The following is a 20,339-nucleotide window of genomic DNA, read 5'->3' as shown; positions in this document are numbered from 1 at the left end:
CAAAAGTTGGCGAAAATGATGTTAGTACCTTTTAATAGTAGGGAAAGGTTAATCCATCCTATGTACTTTTTAAAATTTACTGAAGAGTATAATGAAAAGTCGATAGACTCATGGGAAGTAAAAAAGTTAACTATCTTAAAGTATTTGCTAGGGGAGCTACAGTACTGGTATCGCAGTTACATGAGTAATTAGGGCGAATATGTGCAATTTCATGAGGCATTTAAGAACCAGTCTTTTCTGAATCTAAGTATGGCAACAAAAGAAGAAGAGAATGATCACACAAAGAAGATGTTGATGAACTCAGTTAGAAAGATACTAAGATGCAAAGAAGAGACAATAAACATATTGAGAACACAGAAAATGATGAACCTCAAAACCATAGAAAGAGCGTCAAGATGCACCAAGGATCCAAACCCTCTCTCCACAGCGATGTCTCTAATGGGAACTAAGTACCCCTTGTCCCTTGATAAAGACTCAGCCCGATCATTTAATATCCCAAGCAGGCACTTCCCCCCGAACCTCATCTCAGAAAGAAGACTACCACAAGCATCGAAGAGTGCTAGCCAGGCTAGAGACAATAGACTGGTTCATAGAAAATGCAGAGACCCCTAGCACACAACAAATTGCTGTAATTGACATACTGAGTAAACAAGCAAGAGAAGAGAGGGACAAATATTATAATATGAGGTGGGAGGAATCTAGGATAAAATGGGGGCCCACTGTCCTGGAGAGGAAAGTTGTAAGGACAAGAACACCCATTGCAGAGATCCCCAGGGAACTGAGAACTTCAGCTGTAATTGAAGCACTATTTCCTGACTACACCCTCCCCTCTAAGATACTGACTAGTTTCACAATATCCAAGTTGGACATATTGAAAGAACTAAGCCTTGAGTCCAAGGTGATGTTGTGCAAGCAGGCCAGGCTGCTTCTAAATGCATTAGACCCCGGTGAAAAGTGCTTGCCTATAATCCCAGGAAGCAGCAATATGCTGGCCAGCTTGAAACATGCAGTAGCCCATGTAAATTACGCAATAGTCGGATACAATGTAAAGGAGATAAAAGAGAGTGGAGTTAAAGAGCTTTGGGTGAAGATGCTTGAGAATGAAGTTGGGATATGCATAGAAAATGTTTTGTTCAGGTGATGGCGGTCTCCACCTGTCCGTTTATGGGAAACCCCGACGGACAAATAACGATCAGGAATCTTTTTATAACCAGCTGAAACTAAGATTCAACCATGCGCATCAGATTGTTTGGGCTTTCATTGGTACGTCAGTGCTAGCTGCAGCTCCGGCACCGGCAGTGTTAGCTGGAGCTCCGGCATTGGCAGTGTTAGCTGCAGCTCCGGCATAGGCAGTGTTAGCTGCAGCTCCGGCACCGGCAGTGTTAGCTGCAGCTCCGGCACCGGCAGTGCTAGCTGCAGCTCCGGCACCGGAAGTGTTAGCTGCAGCTCCGGCACCGGCAGTGTTAGCTGCAGCTCCGGCATTGGCAGTGCTAGCTGCAGCTCCGGCACTGGCAGTGTTAGCTGCAGCTCCGGCAACAGCAGTGCTAGCTGCAGCTCCGGCACCGGCAGTGTTAGCTGCAGCTGCGGCACCGGCAGTGTTAGCTGCAGCTCCGGCATTGGCAGTGTTAGCTGCAGCTCCGGCATAGGCAGTGTAATCTGCAGCTCCGGCACCGGCAGTGTTAGCTGCAGCTCCGGCAACAGTAGTGCTAGCTGCAGCTCCGGCACCGGCAGTGTTAGCTGCAGCACCGGCACCGGCAGTGTTAGCTGCAGCTCCGGCATTGGCAGTGTTAGCTGCAGCTCCGGCATTGGCAGTGTTAGCTGCAGCTCCGGCACTGGATAATGACATAGAAGTGGTTGAACTAGAAATTTGAATGGTAAGTCAAAGCATTCACTTTCATTGCATAAACAAAGTATAAATTTACAGAGAAAAATATTCTTCAAAGAACATTATAAAATGTGAGCTTTGTGCATGAGGCAATGATTTTCTAGGCTAGGCCCATGGTCTAGACCTATTTTAAGCCAACGCCTTAACTTTTAAAACTAAAAAAATAAGGTCTTCCAAGAACATTTTTAAGTGTGAGTTATGTGATAAGGATTTTAATAAAAGGTTTAATTTAAAAAGACACTGGAACAATGTGCACGTTGACATTGCGTTTTCCGATAAGGTAGGCCTACGTTCAGTTTTACTTAGGTGTGCCTCCTGTAACTCAGTATATGCAAATTTTAATGACTTCAAAACCCATCAAAGAAAACGATCATAACATTTCATTGCAAACTACAAAACTTTAATTTAATAATAGTGATGAATTCAATCAATGGAAAACTCAAGTCAAAGAGGAAGATACAGTGCTATTTGTTAAAAAGAGAGGGGCTAAGACAAATACTGATAGAAAAGTAGAGTATTTCCAATGCAATCGTTCTGGTTATTATGAAGATACCATTGTTTCCCCAAAAAGAAAAAGAGATATTAAAATAAACGGGTCTTAAAAAATAAATGCATACTGTCCTTTAGAATTATGGTAGTTACCTACAGTGATGGTGTGGTGAAAATTGAATACTGCAGTACCCACATTGGACACAGAAAAGAATGAGGCCATCTTACCCTCTCCTCTGTAATGGGTCAAAATTATAGAGGGGTTAAGTTTTTATATTTATTATTTAATTATCAGTAGGCCTATTCCATACCTGGTTGGTGATAGTGGTAAACCTATCATGGCAAGGTAAATAGGCTGTTCTAGGCCTATCCTAGGGTTGAAGTAGGGATAACCTCACTTTTGGCAAAATCACTAAAGACACTATTTTTGAGATTCACAAGTCACAGTATTGCATCGTTGTGTACAAAACGAGTGATAAACCGTTTCCGTGTAACCCCCATGCCTAATATACACCTTTGGGAAGTACGGTCAAAGTTGTTGGTTAGGCTAGGGTGGTGAACCGCGATCACCAATACAATATCACTACATAACATGCATACACTTTGTCGCACACTAAGCTACACGTCACGGGTGGAAATTATACTTTTTGTTTAAACCAGAGACGATATTAAAGTTCCGCAGTATAATTTCACAGTCGGCGCAGGTGAATAACAACAGTAACAACATAACCTGTACCACTAGTCGGCTGTCTTGGCGTTGTGTTGTGACAGCGCCAATTTTGAACTCGTGACGTCACCGATCAGCTGGGAAGTGAATCAGCTGATTCCCCATCCCTAAGGGGTTAGGGAGGGGGAAGTAGGGAAGATCCCTTGTGGGCTAGGGATGCGACGACATTCTAATTCTGCGATTTCCAGCGTTAGGACGTTACTTAGTGTTCAGTAGTTAAGTAGTGATTTTGCCGCTAAAGCAAATTTACGTAGTGCCAAGAGTGGGTGAGTGAAGATCCCTGGAGTATACAGGTAATTCACCGGCTTTATCTTAATAGTGTGTAGTATTATTTTTTATTATTTAGCGATAAACCCTCACTTTATTAGTTTGGCTAGAATACTTTATTGGGTGTTAGAACCTGTTGAAGACTGTGTGATAGCGTATGCTAGGACTCGCACGGGATTTGTTAAAGATTCAATACGTATAAATACATCGTTTAATAGTGTGTTTATAATATAGATTGAGGGTGACGGGGTTTAAGCGAATATTTTGCCGGGATATTCAGTAGGTGTTGAACTGCTGCGGCAAAGCGGGCAAAGTTGAACCCGTCTCTGCAGGTCGTGCAAACACGAGGTCGGGTGGAGCACGCTAAGTATATTCAGAAGTAATATTCTTAAGTGTTGAGGTTGACGAAACTGCAACATTAAATTGTTTCAAAATTTCATTTAACGGGTTTTCATTATTTTTTAAATTTAATTTAATTAGCAGTTCCCAGGTGTGAACGATGATGATGGTACAGTAGCGTTGTTGGTTACCGGTACCGAGTTCACACCTGATTCACACTACATTTTTGCGTAAATACAAATCTGTACCTGTGCTAGGTTGTTGAGTTAATTAAATAAATTATTCTTATCTGAACCCTGGAAACTTCCCAGCACGCCGACTTGAGCGATCCGCTGGCGAGAGTTGGTGACGTCTTTCCCGCTTTAACTACGGAATAGCGCATATATTCCGTGCGGGAAAAACGCCACGTTACACCTCTTTAATCAGAAATCAAATCGCAGGGGAAATAGCTGCAATAAATACCGTTTGACGCAATTTTGGACGATGTGCAGGAATCTGTCGAACCTAAAGTCGGACTGAAAAGAAGACATTTATTAACTAAACATGCCCAATACTTATTTTCATAATAAAACTACTTCTAATTTATTTTGTGTTTTTTTTTCAAAAGTGTTACCACCCAATTACCCCCTTATGGGAAATTGGGTGGTAAATTTTAAAACTGAGCTAATACTGTTTCCTTGGCCTAATTTAATTAAAAAAGTCAATAATAATAATATTTTGTGAATATAATTCACACTAGAGTTTTTGTTTTGGTATTTCACCACTACCACCCAATTACCCCTATGTGGGAAATTGGGGGGGGTCTAAAATAAGGTGGCCATACTATTTGTTTATTCAGAGCTTTAGAGGTTATGTTAATATTTATGTGTTGTTTACAGGTTGTGTGCAAACAATTGTGTTGATAAGTGTGTGTAATGAACTAATTAAAAGCTATAGTAAGGGTTTCAAGATGCCTAGAAACTATTAAAGAAAGACTCAACCTAAGTATGATCTTGATAAACTTAATTGTGCAATGGAGAGGATTAAAAAAGGTGACTCTATTATAGTGCTTCAAAAACCTTTGGTATAGCAGAAAGTACCCTAAGAAACCGTTTGAAAAGGAAAACACAAGACAACATTCAAGGAGCGGGACGCAAACAACTGATTCCTCAAAAAAGTGTAGTAGAAACAGTGGCAGCTAATGGTCATTTGATCCCGCCTCTCATTATTTATAAGAGCAAGAATCTCTACACTTCATGGTGTGTAAACGGTCCTAAAGGTTCAGGATATTTATCCACTATTTTAAGAAGCTCATGGAGTGGACAACGGACTGGCTCAAACCAATTCTTATAGTCTATTATGGACACAAGAGCCACATACAATACCGAGTAAGTGCAATGGCTATAAAGAACAACGTTCACATCTTGTCTCTTCCCGCTCACAGTTCGGACAAACTGCAGCCGCTGGATGTAGGTGTATTTGGCAAAGTCAAAAAGGCATGGTTGCAAATTAAAAGAAACCATTCACAGAATACCTTCAGCAGCGTCAAAGTTTCGGTTTTTAATGTTGTGTGCCAAACACCATGAAGGTTGACTGTTCAAAGGTTTTGCACCAATTGCGTGTTTAGATGCAGTAGCGAGAGCTTTCGTTGGAAACTTCCACCAATTTAGTTGTGAATATGGATGTATGTGTGAAAATAAAGGGGAAGTCATTCCCTGTGGCCAAGGCACATCTAGAATTTAAAGATAAGAAGATTCTTTGTTGAGGACATACAATCTATTTTGGAAAGTGGCCAGGAAGCAGTTGATAGTGGCAAGGTAGTTAAAGGGGTAAAAGGGCCGTCAATAATCAGCAATGTGTTTTATGTGCTTTTGTTCCTGACTACATGCACTGTGTCCTTTTGGAAGAGATAAGGCAATTCCTATTCCTTTGGTTAAACCCAGCCAACAAAGGAAACCCATTGTTCCTCTCCAGTAAAAAGGTTCAACAGGATAATTCATTGTCCAAAGTGAAACCTCCATTAGAAATTAACAGGAGGCCGCGCAGTGTGGAACTGAGGAAATATTGGAAAGACTCTGAGCATCGGGCCTGGCTTTCGTTTTATTTAGCCCCAGCAATTTCTCAGGTACTACCACAAAAATATTTCAACCACCGGATTCTTCTAGTGTTCTCCATTTTCACGCTGCTGCAATAAAAAATCTCCAAACTTGAAATTGAGCTTTGAACCGTGCTCCTAGGAATGTTTTGTAGCAGTGTAGAAGATTTGTATAGCAAAGAACAATTAACGTTTAATGTCCACCAGCTTAGTCATCTGCCACTTAGTGTTGAACGATGAGGTCCCTTATGGGCAACATCAGCTTTCAGTTTTGAAAATAATAATGGGCTGATACTAAAACTAATTCGTAGGACCCAACAAATAAACATGCAGATTGATAATACGTTAAAGTACGTTAATGGTCTGCGCGTATTACAATCTAGAATTGAAAGTAATAACCATATTGATAGGAAACCTAAAGTGTTAATTTTGGCAAACCCTTAAAATCAAAACCCCAACTATCGTTTGTATAAAAAACATCAGCTCTCAAATCATTTGTCTTGTGAATTTACCAATATTCAGTTCTTTTCAAAATGTACCATTGGTAAAACCTTGTTCAACTCACAAGCATATATTAAATCATCAATACGCAACAATAGAAATGTAATGTATCAGCTATTAGTTAACTCTATGTTGGTTTCTTTTATAGGGTACTTTACGTTTTTTTTTTTTTTCAAAAAGGACACCCATCATGAAAAGGAGTGCAACCTACTCCACTTTATTAATGGATTTTATAAATATAAATTTACTTAAGATCGATAATAAAAATTCCAATAAAGTTACAATAAGATGTATTTAGGTTCTATAGCTTATAACTCAACAATCTCATAGGGCTCCAAATCGCAGCTTTGGCACACTCAACTGCTAGACTTCATAGAGTGAACATCGTGCTCCTCTACTGATGACATCGCAGATCAACGATTCCGGAGGGACAGAGCGTCGGCCGCCCCGTCAGCTGACAACCGACACCGCAGGGACAGTGCAACAGCCACCTGCGATGCCGATCAACGCAGACTACAGAGGGACAGAGCGTCAGCCCTCAGCCGCCTCTATTCCCGGAGATCAACAGGAATTCCGAGACTGCCCAGCTGCCTGCTCCGCTGGCGGAGCTTCTACAGAGAGTGCAGCCAGTCGAAAACGGCCTTAATCAAGGCCACGACAACGCAGCGCAGTTGCCGCCCGAATCCGATTCTTCTTCGCCCAACTGCGCCGAAGTCCTGGGCCAAGTGAACTGCCCGCACGCAATCGAGCGCCATAACGTTGAGTTCGATGCTCTACGCCCGATCACCAATAGCGATCGCCTTAAGCAGACCTGCGGTCAGCCGTGGCCTTTGAGTTCAGCGCCCGGCCACCTGACGATGCTACGGACATGGAGCTTGGACTTGAAGCAGCCCTGCCCAGCAACTCCATCCCCCCAGGACATCCCTCTCGAGGGAAGGAGTTCAGGGCCTGGGGGAAGACCGCTGCTGCGGTAACCCAAGCGGGTACTCAAATGCGGTGCGCCACTGCCAATCCTGACGGAGGCCCGGACTTGGCTACTGGCGGCGAGGGGACCAGGTGCCAGGGGAATCCTTGCCAGTCGGCCTCAAAAAACGGCCTTAATCAAGGCCACGGAACAACTGCACTCGGGAAACGGAAGATTTTACCACCTTGTGCTCATTTGGGACCGAAGACCAGTAGAGAAGACCAAGGATTGGCAGCAGCTTCATCACCTGACAGTTTGGACTCTACACCCAGGGAGCCTAAGCCTCCGCCTATCCTACTAGATCTACCCAAAGGCTGGGCAAGGCACTCGATTGCTCTTCAGCAACTTGTCAATGGAGATCTCAGGGCCAACTGCTCGGCCCGAAACCTCCGTCTCCAAACCTCGACCCAGGCTCACTTCAGAGCTTTCAACGATATCTACAGGACAACAGCATGCCCTTCCACACTTTTGCTCTCAAGAACGAAAGACTTCTGAAGGTAGTCGTCAAGGGGCTACCTTCCACACTCAGCGGGACTGAGGTCTCGAAAGAGTTCCAAGAGATGGGCTTCTCCAATGTGGAATCAAGACCCCTCAAAACCCGAGGAGGCCGTCGTACCAACCTTTGGCTGCTAACTCTGCGCAGACAAGATGAGAAAAGACCACCTGCAGAAGTCTACAACACCACCAGTGCCTTCTGTTGTAAAATAGAAGTCAGACAATACACCCATCCCAAGGGCCCCATCCTATGCCATCGCTGCCAGGGCTTTGGTAATGGATCCAGCCACTGCTACAGAGATCACCGCTGTGTTCGCTGTGGAAGATCCCATCCCGGCACTCTCTGCATCGAAGAACACACGGCAGCTGCAACCTGCATCAACTGTGGTGGACAGCATACGGCCAACTACAGGGGATGCCCGACCTTCAAGGAGCAAAACCACTCCTACGCAGCTGTAGCCGCCAGAAAAACTGACACGGAGCCGACACACATCCAACCACCCCTCGAGGATAAAGAAGATTTCCAGCAACAGAGGCGACGCCGTCGGCGGGGACCAAGGAACCCTGAGAATCGTGGAAGACCTCATCATCCTCATGTAGAACAAATATGTTCTTCATAAGGATAACGTGGGAACTTCCAAAGCCACTGGGGCAGAGCCCAAGGGACCTTTTCAATAATTTAAGGCCAGTTTGCAAATCTACAAGACACGCTCTTTTCAATGAGACGTCAATGGATAAAATCGGTTAAGAAATGGCGGAGGAGTTCAACCGACAAAGTTTCATGTAGCGTATTAATTATATAGATGTGGTTATTTCATATCAAACATTTCTTCAACACAACAAAAAACTTAAAATTAGAAGAACAAACTTAATTATTTTTCCAGCCATTAGTTCAATTCCATTGACTTGAACCATATTTTATGATTCTACTATTTATCATACGTTTAACTAATTTACTTGAAAATACACAATTTGCAAATTGCACAGTAAAAACAATTGATTTCAACTTTCTTTATTTTAATGGCTGTTTATTCCAACAAACTAGTCAAGAATGCTATGTATGTACATCGGTTACATACGGTGTACAATACAGTTACATTGTCCTCTCGAGTCCGGGTTTTTGCTGAAAACATCGACACTTTTACATCAAGATAGGCTTCGTCTGGCACACAATCGTGTACAACAGCTCTACTTTACACATTGTCTTTAGTCACTATTCTGCCCTTGCGTCTGGCGGATCCTTCCTTTAAGCACATCTAAATCAATCTTCAAACTGTGCTGTGTTTCCACAGAAGGTATCAAACACATTGAGCACGTATATGTTCAGGAACTAGCGACATATGAAAACGGCGTGGCGAACGACACACTTCCCTCTGCGTCCTTCGCAAATGATCGGAGAATCGCACAGCCCACCACTCTCCTCGTGGCACGAAGGTACAGTGTGGGGGAATTCTTAAGGAGGGTCAGCCATGCCGTTCACCCCAGAGGAAAACGCTGGTAAACATGAGGAGGATGAAGACATAGCTATTGTACAAAATGGCAATGACTTGCCAGCTCTTATACCACCACCTCTTCCGATTTAAAGTAGAACAGAAGAAACCAGCAGGGAAAATTATGTTAAGGAGACCGCTAGGACCTTGGTACATGGTTACCACCGACATAATAGGACCATTACCCCGATCTAAAAAGGGAAAAAAATTTGCATTGGTTATCCAGGATAATATTTCAAAATGGGTTGAAGTTACTCCGTTGAAATCCGCAACTGCTAAACAAGTATTTGAAAAGTTTAAAGATTATTTTATTAAGATATGGAGCTCCCGAAATTCTACGATGCGACAATGGCACTCAATTTACAGCTAACAATTTCAAACAAATGGCAGATGAATGGAATATTAAATTGGAATATACAGCCCCTTACAGCCCTCAATCTAATCCTACAGAATGATATAATCGTGTACTAAAAACGATTATTTCGCAGTATGTACGAGATGACCAATAAACCTGGGATCAGAATTTACAGGAATTCAAGGTTTGACAAAGACGGAATCACGACCATCACGGCACACGCGAAAGGCTTGAAACCCTTTATTGACTAAATTACAAACATACACATGGGCTAACACTTTGACTTTCTCATCTTCAATTGTGACCACATAGTATTGTAACAATTTGTGTTAATTATTGTACTAAATTTGTATCTGCACGTTGCATGGCTTTTGGTTGCAAGGGTGACCGGCGGAACGAGAAAAAAATTCTATCTTAAAAATCACAACTGAAAAAGGGATGGCACTAGAAGAAATTCAGGGACCGATGACCCTCAATCAATAATCCTATAAATCACTTCTCGGAAGAAACTAAATGGTTGACGACCAGGCTATTGCAGTCTATCTCAGATTAATTGAACGGAGAAGTTTACTCCTGCCCGATCAATTTAGGGTTTGGGCTTTCGACACCTTCCTGTACGTTGCGTACAAACAGGGTGGGTTCCCCAGGGTTGAGAACTGGCATCGGGGAACAAATATATTTAACCGTGACATAATATTCTTTTCTGTCCACATCCCTGAAGAAAACCATTGGGTTTTAATCGTGGCATGGCCGAAGCAAAAACTTACAGGTTACAGGAATTCGACTCATTAGGGAGAGCTTGGCCAACCATCCTCCAGGATATTTTGTGCTACTTGGAGCGGCTGGGCCAGGTTTTTCGGCGGAATTTCCGCTCCCCAGAATGGGCTCTTATGGAAAAGGCCCCATGCATGCAACAGCCCACGGGTAGCGTAGATTGTGGAGTGTACGACTGCTTGTACACAGACAGAGCAAATCGCAACGGAGACGTCAGTGACGGATCTGGGAGCGGGGCGCGGAAGAGAATGACACGATCAGCGAAGATCGGAACTAATTAGAGATGAGGAGCAACTTCTAATCAAGGATGGAAGCGTCCGCACTATTGACCACCCAGTAGCACCCAGTCACTCAGGTATATTTTGATAGCCAATTATTATCAAAACATTCCAGAGTGCCCTTCATGTAAATCAACATCTGAAAAAAAAGTTTTTTGTTACTTATGACTTGAAATGTCAGATAAAAAACTTTTAGAAATTGGAAATGCATCTAAGTACCTATTCCGACCTCTAGATGAAAAAAACAGCTGACAGTGGAAAAAACAGTGTGGTGTCCTGCAGCAAAAAAGTAGGGTAACGTTTTACGAACAACTGACATTCGGAAAGCTTTCTACTGCAAGGTGGAGGTGCGGCAGTACAAGCGACCCAGTGGCCCTTTATCCAGTGCCACCGTTGCCAGGGCTTCGGCCGTGGATCGGGCCAGTGCCACAGCCAGGTCCACTGTGTCCGTTGCGCGGACAGCCATCCAGCTACCGAGTGCCCCAAGGAACCAGCAACCCAGGCGGAATGCTGCAACTGTGGGGAGGCCCACACAGCAAACTACAGGGGCTGCTCCTGTTTCAAGACGCAGCAGCGATCTTCCTACGCGGCAGCGGCGAAGTCGGGTACGGCACCGACGGGCCGTCAACCGCGCCCGGTCGTCCCGCCGGCACCTGAACCCGTGGAGGACGAGGCGTCTCCAGCTCCCAAAGTTGACGACGAGGGCTTCCAAACCCAGCGGAGAAGGCGTCAATGGGCTCCTCGCAACCCGACCAACCGCGGCAGAGCTTCCGGCCCAAGGCCTCGAACTCCTACCCCTCCTGTTGAGCCAACCTTCTCTGTGGCAGAGACCCGAAATCCCCGCGTGAGGCGAACCCCCCGCGCTCGTCTGGAGGTCCCTCCTCACCAGCAAAGCGGCCCTGCCCGGCAGCCCAGCAGTCATGCCCCGCGGCCCAGCCTATCGAGCCGGCCTCAACCCCGACCCAGTTGTCCAAGAGCCCGTCGCAGCAGTCTGAGCTGGCTCAACTCATCTACACGCTGAGGAGCATGTTGGCCGTCGTTAAGCGACTTGTTGACCAGTTGCCCCAACAGCATGCGTAGACTCCGTATCCTCACGTGGAATACCGACGGGCTTGCCGACAAACGCCACGAGCTGACCCAGCTTCTGACTGACATGGAAAATCCACAATTTTAGACCCTCGGTTTAAAAAATATGGATTTGGATTTGCCGAAAACGCAACGAATGCCGTCAACCAGCTTATCCAGGAAATTTCTGAAAACCAAGATGGAGAAGTCTTGGTTGCCTTTGGAACTACCATACAACCAGCTGATGAAGTCCCTGAAAAGAAAAAAAAGGAAAGCGATTTGGAGCTTCTTTGAAGAACAGAGAAGTAAAAATCTGTCAACGACTCAAAGGAACAGTCCTAACAAAGTAAAGGAGGATATGTCACTCTATCTGACAAAACCACTGCTCGACATCGATGCAAAACCTAAGCCAGACCCTCTTGAATTTTGGAAAAACCCGAAGACACGATGCCACACCTTACTGAAGCTGCTTTAAAATATGTGTGTGTTCCCGCAACATCCGTCCCGTCTGAAAGGGTGTTTTCGAAGGCCGGGCAAGTGTGCACTGAAAGAAGAAATATACTGACCGCAAAACATGTAGAACGTATGGTCTTCTTAAACGCAAATCAAAAGTTTGTTGACAAGTAAACCGTATCAAACAAAACATGTAACCTTTAAACCAATAATATTACATATTTTTTTATGTTAAACAATTCTCTCTATAATTTGTTTCATTTATTAGGAAAGCAAAGCCATTACATTTACCTAATTGTATTTGTTTGAGTTTAAGTAATTTTATTTGGACAAGCATATTTTATTTGTATAAAATAAAACATTTCTATAGCTTAATATGGTATTATTTCAAACCATTAAGTATACAGATATAATTTTAAAACTTTTATGAACTTGTGCACAGCATTATGTCACTGCATAGTTTTTTTTAATACCAATAACTGATTTAACAAAAAAATATTTGGCAAAGAATATCACCAATAATTTTATTAATGCCAATGATAAAAAATAACCATTTTTAAAAGTCATTTAATGAATTATAAGAACCGAAAGTTCATATTTGTTGGAAGACGCAAACGAATGTTTGAATCAGAGGTTATTAGAGCCTAAAACATTCATTTAGTCTAATACTATGCTTTCAACTGGTTTCATTCGGTGTTTTAAGAGACTGGAAACAGTCATCAGTCCGAATAGTATGTACGCAACTGTTTTCATTCGGTGTTTCATTCAACTGAAAAAACCGACAGAACAGAAAAACAACCGATTGATCAATCGGTTGTTAAATTCAATCGGTTGTCCCATCACTAGTGGCAACTGAAATGGGGTCACTTGGCCTTGAGAATGAGCCGCTCCCCACCACCCCCCTCCACACAGCTGCCGGACTGTATTTTGAAAACCGTCAGATATTTCTGCCGCTCCCTGTACAGTAGTCGCAGCTAGTCTGGGCGCGCGGCCGCGCTATGGCGGGGGGTGTAGAGAGGAGTGTTTATTGCCCATTTCCAAAAACATCTGGCCCACACGGCTCTCTGGGGCTGTTCAGTGCCTCAGCTCTGTCTTCATGGCTTTGGCGTGGGGGACGGTTAGTACACAAGGGTCCGCGCGCCCAGACTAGCTGCGACTACTGTATATATGTCCAAGCAAAATTATTAACAATAAGTTCTATAATGTAATAATAGTTATAAAAAACAACTAACCTAATTGTAAAAAGGAATGATTTGGTTATTAACTTTAAAAAGTGTTTCCTGTAGGCCTAAAATCTAAAATTTTGGACATTGATCGTTCTTTCTCTGGATCCTTCGTAAACTCCTTACTTCTGAACTTGTTACAAATTTGTTTTTAATAACTATTAAAAATGCTTAGTTAAGGTTAGCGTTTATAAAATATAGATGAAATGTGTATTCGTCCTAACACAATCACACTCCCAACCCGGTTTACAATAAAAATTTGACTTTCTGCTGTTATAAAAGTCTTGTTTTTAATTATGTGATTAGAATCCTTGATTCCAATTAAGTTTACACCGGTACACGGGCATTCTTTAATAAAAGTCTGTAACGAAAGCCAAGGGCATAAATTAAAATTTGTCTCCGAGTGTCAAATGGCTTTGCAGGCAATCATTTTCGTTCAATATACAGGCGTACGATCGATCGATGACGCTTGATACTTATACCTAACTGTTCTGCGGACATTAGGCTACATGCCGACTATTTGGAAGTGCCGTTTCTTACGATATTTATATTAGTATATGTTGTTTACACTGTCAGCTGGCGCTGCAAATGGCGTACCTTTGTTGATGAACTGTGTTGTGAGTTGTAATAGTGATAAAAATGGCAGAAGATCTCCGATCTAGTGACATTAGGGAACTTTTATCTGGTGAAATAAGTGACAGTGAAGGTGATGATTATTTTGAAAATGACTTCGATTTAGGACAACATGAATCCGACATTAGGCTTATGGTTTTTACTTGGAAGATTACTTGATTTCTCAAGTGGTGGTGGTGATGATTTCGAAGAGTTGGAAACTTCTAACAGAGAATATGACGACGGTCCTGATAATCCTGATCCTGTAAATATTGTAAATAGTAGGCCTAGTGTAAGTCAACCTAGTTATAGTTCGCATGATACTGGTGCAAATATCAGTAGCCCTAGGCCTAAAAGGTCAAAGATAAAAAACCTGCTTTGGATCAGAGTATACCCTCCTGAACCCGAGAAGGAGATTGAAAGTAAATTTACAAGAAGGAATACTGGAGCAAAGAATCTACCTCCTAGAAATAGTAAACCTTGTAGTGGGGTCAAATGAATTTAAAGGGAAAAATTAATTAAATAATGGCAAACAAAAATAATATGATATGGCGAGGGGTGAAGAGCCACAATATAAGAAAATAGATGTAGGCTTAACTGTAAGAGATTCAGTAGGCTTAGATAATACATTTGTTTTGTCCATTCTTCAACGGATAAAAAGTAGGTTAACAGATCTTGACAGTAAAATGATAGAAGTAAAATTAAGTAATGAAAGATTAGAAAATAGGTTAGAGAGTGTTGTTCTTGATTTGAGAAAATTCATGTCTAATGTAGAAGAAAAAACTGTAATTTTACAACAGGAAATGAACACTAACAAAATAAATTTAACTGAAATGATAGGTAACGTTCAGGACAAATGAGATAAAGAAATAGAACTACAAAAGGAAAACATTCAAAAGTCAGGTAATGATTTGACTGAAGAATCAAATGTGCATAAGCGTATGGTTAATTCTAAGTTTAAAGAATTTGATGATGAACAAGATATTAAGATAAATAAAGTTGTAGAGTCAGTCAAAGATTGTGTTGGTAAAGTAGGCCAGAACGTTGTAGAAATAAATGAACTCAAGTCAAGTTTTAGTTCCAAGTTTGAAGAGGTTGAAAAGAAGTTTAGTCAGTTTAATCCCGAAATAAACTTAGGCCTAGAACGTAAGCTAAGTTGTAGCACTGATAGTAACCAAAAGTTGGCGGAAATGTTGTTAGTACCTTTTAATAGTAGGGAAAGGTTAATCCATCCTATGTACTTTTTAAAATTTACTGAAGAGTATAATGAAAAGTCGATAGACTCATGGGAAGTAAAAAAGTTAACTATCTTAAAGTATTTGCAAGGAGAGGTACAGTACTGGTATCGCAGTTACATGAGTAATTAGGGCGAATATGTGCAATTTCATGAGGCATTTAAGAACCAGTCCTTTCTGAATCTAAAAGTATGGCAACAAACGAAGAAAAGAATGATCACACAAAGAAGATGTTGATGAACTCAGTTAGAAAAATACTAAGATGCAAAGAAGAGACAATAAACATATTGAGAACACAGAAAATGATGAACCTCAAAACCAAAGAAAGAGCGTCAAGATGCACCAAGGATCCAAACCCTCTCTCCACAGCGATGTCTCTAATGGGAACTAAGTACCCCTTGTCCCTTGATAAAGACTCAGCCCGATCATTTAATATCTTAAGCAGGTACTTCCCCCCGAACCAATCTCAGAAAGAAGACTACTACAAGGATCGAAGAGTGCTAGCCAGGCTAGAAACAATAGACTGGTTCATAGAAAATGCAGAGACCCCTAGCACAAAACAAATTGCTGTAATTGACATACTGAGTAAACAAGCAAGAGAAGAGAGGGACAAATATTATATTATAAGGTGGGAGGAATCTAGGATAAAATGGGGGCCCACTGTCCTGGAGAGGAAAGTTGTAAGGACAAGAACACCCATTGCAGAGATCCCCAGGGAACTTAAAACTCCAGCTGTAATTGAAGCACTATTTCCTGACTACACCCTCCCCTCTAAGATACTGACTAGTTTCACAATATCCAAGTTGGACTTATTGAAAGAACTAAGCCTTGAGTCCAAGGTGATGTTGTGCAAGCAGGCCAGGCTGCTTCTGAATGCATTACACCCCGGTGAAAAGTGCTTGCCTATAATCCCAGGAAGCAGCAATATGCTGGCCAGCGTGAAACATGCAGTAGCCCATGTAAATTACACAATAGTCGGATACAATGTAAAGGAGATAAAAGAACCCAGAAATTGGGAGAAGATGCTTGAGAATGTAGTTGGGATATGCATAGAAAATGTTTTGTTCAGGTGATGGCGGTCTCCACCTGTCCGTTTTTGGGGAACCCCGACGGACAAATAACGATCAGGAATCTTTTTATAACCAGCTGAAACTAAGATTCAACTATGCGCATCAGATTGTTTGGGCTTTCATTGGTACGTCAGTGCTACCTGCAGCTCCGGCACCGGCAGTGTTAGCTGGAGCTCCGGCATTGGCAGTGTTAGCTGCAGCTCCGGCACCAGCAATGCTAGCTGCAGCTCCGGAATTGGCAGTGTTAGCTGGAGCTCCGGCATTGGCAGTGTTAGCTGCAGCTCCGGCATAGGCAGTGTAATCTGCATCTCCGGCACCGGCAGTGTTAGCTGGAGCTCCGGCATTGGCAGTGTTAGCTGCAGCTCCGGCACCAGCAGTGTTAGCTGCAGCTCCGGCACCGGCAGTGCTAGCTGCAGCTCCGGCATTGGCAGTGTTAGCTGCAGCTCCGGCACCAGCAGTGCTAGCTGCAGCTCCGGAATTGGCAGTGTTAGCTGGAGCTCCGGCATTGGCAGTGTTAGCTGCAGCTCCGGCATTGGCAGTGTTAGCTGCAGCTCCGGCATAGGCAGAGTAATCTGCATCTCCGGCTCCGGCAGTGTTAGCTGGAGCTCCGGCATTGGCAGTGTTAGCTGCAGCCCCGGCACCAGCAGTGTTAGCTGCAGCTCCGGCACCGGCAGTGTTAGCTGCAGCACCGGCACCAGCAGTGTTAGCTACAGCTCCGGCACCGGCAGTGTTAGCTGCAGCTCCGGCACCGGCAGTGTTAGCTGCAGCTCCGGCATTGGCAGTGTTAGCTGCAGCTCCGGCATTGGCAGTGTTAGCTGCAGCTCCGGCACCAGCAGTGCTAGCTGCAGCTCCGGCATTGGCAGTGTTAGCTGCAGCTCCGGCAACAGCAGTGCTAGCTGCAGCTCCGGCACCGGCAGTGTTAGCTGCAGCTCCGGCATTGGCAGTGTTAGCTGCAGCATTAGCGGTACTGTTAGCGGCACTGGATAATGACATAGAAGTGGTTGAGCTAGAAATTTGAATGGTAAGTCAAAGCATTCACTTTCATTGCATAAACAAAGTATAAATTTACTGACAAAAATATTCTTCAAAGAAACAAATTCCAAATTTCAAAAGAAAAAATTTAAAATGTGAGCTTTGTGCATGAGGCAATGATTTTCTAGGCTAGGCCCATGGTCTAGACATATTTTAAGCCAACGCCTTAACTTTTAAAACTAAAAAAATAATGTCTTCCAAGAACATTTTTAAGTGTGAGTTATGTGATAAGGATTTTAATAAAATTTTTAATTTAAAAAGACACTGGAACAATGTGCACGTTGACATTGCGTTTTCTGATAAGGTAGGCCTACGTTCAGTTTTACTTAGGTGTGCCTCCTGTAACTCAGTATATGCAAATTTTAATGACTTCAAAACCCATCAAAGAGAACGATCACAACATTTCATTGCAAACTGCAAAACTTGAATTTAATAATAGTGATGAATTCAATAAATGGAAAAATCAAGTAGAAGAGGAATATACAGTAATATTTGTTAAAAAGAGAGGGGCTAAGACAAATACTGATAGAAAAGTAGAGTATTTCCAATGCAATCGTTCTGGTTATTATGAAGATACCATTGTTTCCCCAAAAAGAAAAAGAGATATTAAAATAAACGGGTCTTAAAAAATAAATGCATACTGTCCTTTGAATTATGGTAGTTACCTACAGTGATGGTGTGGTGAAAATTTAATACTGCAGTACCCACAATGGACACAGAAAAGAATTAGGCCATCTTACCCTCTCCTCTTTAATCAGAAATCAAATCGCAGGGGAAATAGCTGCAAAAAATACCGTTTGACGCAATTTTGGACGATGTGCAGGAATCTGTCGAACCTAACGTCGGACTGAAAAGAAGACATTTATTAACTTAACAGGATTTAAAAGGTGTGTTGAGATAAGATTAGTTCTTGGTCAAACCCACTCTTTTTGTAAAGGTAAAAAAAATTAGTGTAAGGACATCCCATTGACCAAACTTAACGCTGGATTTGTTTGATTCTAATCAACATTTAAAAACTAATATTAGCCTAGTTTAAGATTACGTGGTGGTATTCCTCCTAAAGGTGTGGTTGACTTAACATATTCAATAAAAAAAGGGCCTAATCATCGATTACTAACTATTTTGCGAATGGTTAGGGTTCAATTATCTAGTCATCGAAACCAATCACAAAATTACTTTTTATCAGCATCTTCGAAAAGAATATTTTTGGTTAGTTTTTAACAGAAACTGAGGTATTTATGGATGCTTCCTTTACTCCCATGCATGCTAGGCTATATTATTTTAACCGTTTTTCCTTGGAGCAACGGGACAGTTGCAACAGGCAGAACCTTGTTAAAATCTCCGCCCAACTATATTGTTTTTACACCCATTGGAACTTGTCATCGTGCTTACTTAATGAACAAATAAATACCTGAACAAACTTATTTCATCTTTATTCCAAGGATGCTTTCTAAGAGTAGCCGTTGAGGTTTAGGTGCTTACCACCACTTCATACAAAATATTGAATAAAAATTACAATAAATTTCAAATATAAATGTCAGTAATTTTACAAAAAAAAGTGTAGAATAAATCTTTAACATATGTTTTGAAATCAAAACGAAGAAGAAGTTTCCCATTTAATCTTGAATCGTTTTTTAGTTAGTCAATGTGGTTATTTCATGTTAAATATTCCTTCAACACAATAACCTTCAAAGTATAAGTAAAACACTTTATTATTTTTTTCATATATTCTAAGTTAAATTCCTTTGATTTGAACCATCTCATAATATTCTAATACTTATTATACAGTTAACTAATTTACTTAAAAATACACGTATTTATTTCAACATTCTTAGATGTAACTAAAAAGTCTTAATTATTATAGGTAACGTTATCCCTGGTTTTATATAGTACATTGTAGAATTGACTGGCAAATGAGTAATCCAAATGTAATATTGATTACTGGTTAATCACGATATTGAATTGCTGTATTGAATTAACAAAAATCAGCATTAAATGGTTTATAATGCTATTCTTATGGAAAACATTTTACGTTATATCTAATTTTGTGTTAAAATTGAGGGAATTTCGCTATTTTTCCCGCCGTCCCGAGATCGAGACCTTTAATTTGAGCCCTCTCCCGTCGTTCTACAACTTCCCAGTCGCCCACAATTTTGAAGCAAAGAATCGGCTTACATATATTAAGTATATTACCTTACGGGTATATGTTACAAAAAGCTGTGTACCGGTTCTACGGACAGGATCATTTATTCAGTTGGAACCTTCTTATAATAAGAATACGAATTTATTTGTTTTATATAGTAATATTTGTTTACTTGCTTTATTGGGTTTCATTAGAATTATTTTATTTTACGAATAAATAAACTGTTAAAAATTAGGGTTGGTTAAGTGCTTACTATAAGAAAAGGCTGTTTCGTTAAAGGGTACTTACTTGAAGAATACAATAGTTTTAAAAAATTACCTCGATATACCCTTTATTTTCGTTACAATGGATATAATATACCGACCAAAATACGATGGAGTAATATTGACAGATTATATTCATATAAAGAAATTCAGTTCGTCAGCCTTTGCGTGAAACCCCTCAAAAATACGTGAGTGACTCATGGAATGGCTATCCATGCCTGGTTCATCCCTCACTCACTTGGACCGGACAGATACGGCTTAGGTATAAAAGGGATGTACAGTTTGTGATGTGCCAGTTCAGATCGAACAGTGGTCAAGATGTCAGCTAGGAAAATTAAATCTCGATTTGGTGGTTTTTGGTGGGCCGATGAGGACGGGTTTTTGTATAGGCGTAAAAAAACTTATAACAACGGATGGGATTTTATGATTTGTGTAAATAAACAGTGTCCGGGGACTTGTAAATTAAAGTGCAGTGACAACGATCCGTGCCTTGCCGAGGTTGTCAAAGGCCGCGGTCACTTTGAGTAATTTGTAATTGTAATAATTATTATTTTTATGTTGTTTTTTATAGTCACAGTTTATAACCAAACCTAGTAGGCCTACAT

At 41.6% G+C, this 20,339-nt stretch overlaps 2 protein-coding genes across 2 annotated transcripts in view; both read right to left on the bottom strand.

Moving 5' to 3' along the window:
* LOC128985585 (uncharacterized) overlaps nucleotides 1-2,707 on the bottom strand; it is a 153,805-nt gene extending 151,098 nt beyond the window's left edge. Inside the window, exon 1 of the mRNA XM_054405203.1 lies at nucleotides 2,686-2,707. The gene's annotated coding sequence lies outside the window, so the exon portion shown is untranslated. The remainder of the gene's footprint in view (nucleotides 1-2,685) is intronic.
* A 13,691-nt stretch (nucleotides 2,708-16,398) lies between these two features.
* Nucleotides 16,399-17,289, bottom strand: LOC128984509 (circumsporozoite protein-like). Its single transcript, XM_054403840.1, has one exon. The coding sequence runs from the start codon at nucleotides 17,287-17,289 to the stop codon at nucleotides 16,399-16,401; it is 891 nt and encodes a 296-aa protein (XP_054259815.1).
* Between the last annotated feature and the right edge of the window lie 3,050 nt (nucleotides 17,290-20,339).

Source organism: Macrosteles quadrilineatus, unplaced genomic scaffold, assembly GCF_028750875.1.
Source record: "Macrosteles quadrilineatus isolate MER2022 unplaced genomic scaffold, UCM_ALF_1.0 Scaffold_2__2_contigs__length_208266976, whole genome shotgun sequence".
Lineage (NCBI taxonomy): Eukaryota > Metazoa > Arthropoda > Insecta > Hemiptera > Cicadellidae > Macrosteles > Macrosteles quadrilineatus.
This window is presented reverse-complemented; position numbering and strand designations above follow the sequence as displayed.

Coding starts and splice junctions, on each gene's coding strand:
- LOC128984509 (XM_054403840.1), bottom strand. CDS start 17,289: ATGTCATTATCCAGTGCCGCTAACAGTACCGCTAATGCTGCAGCTAAC.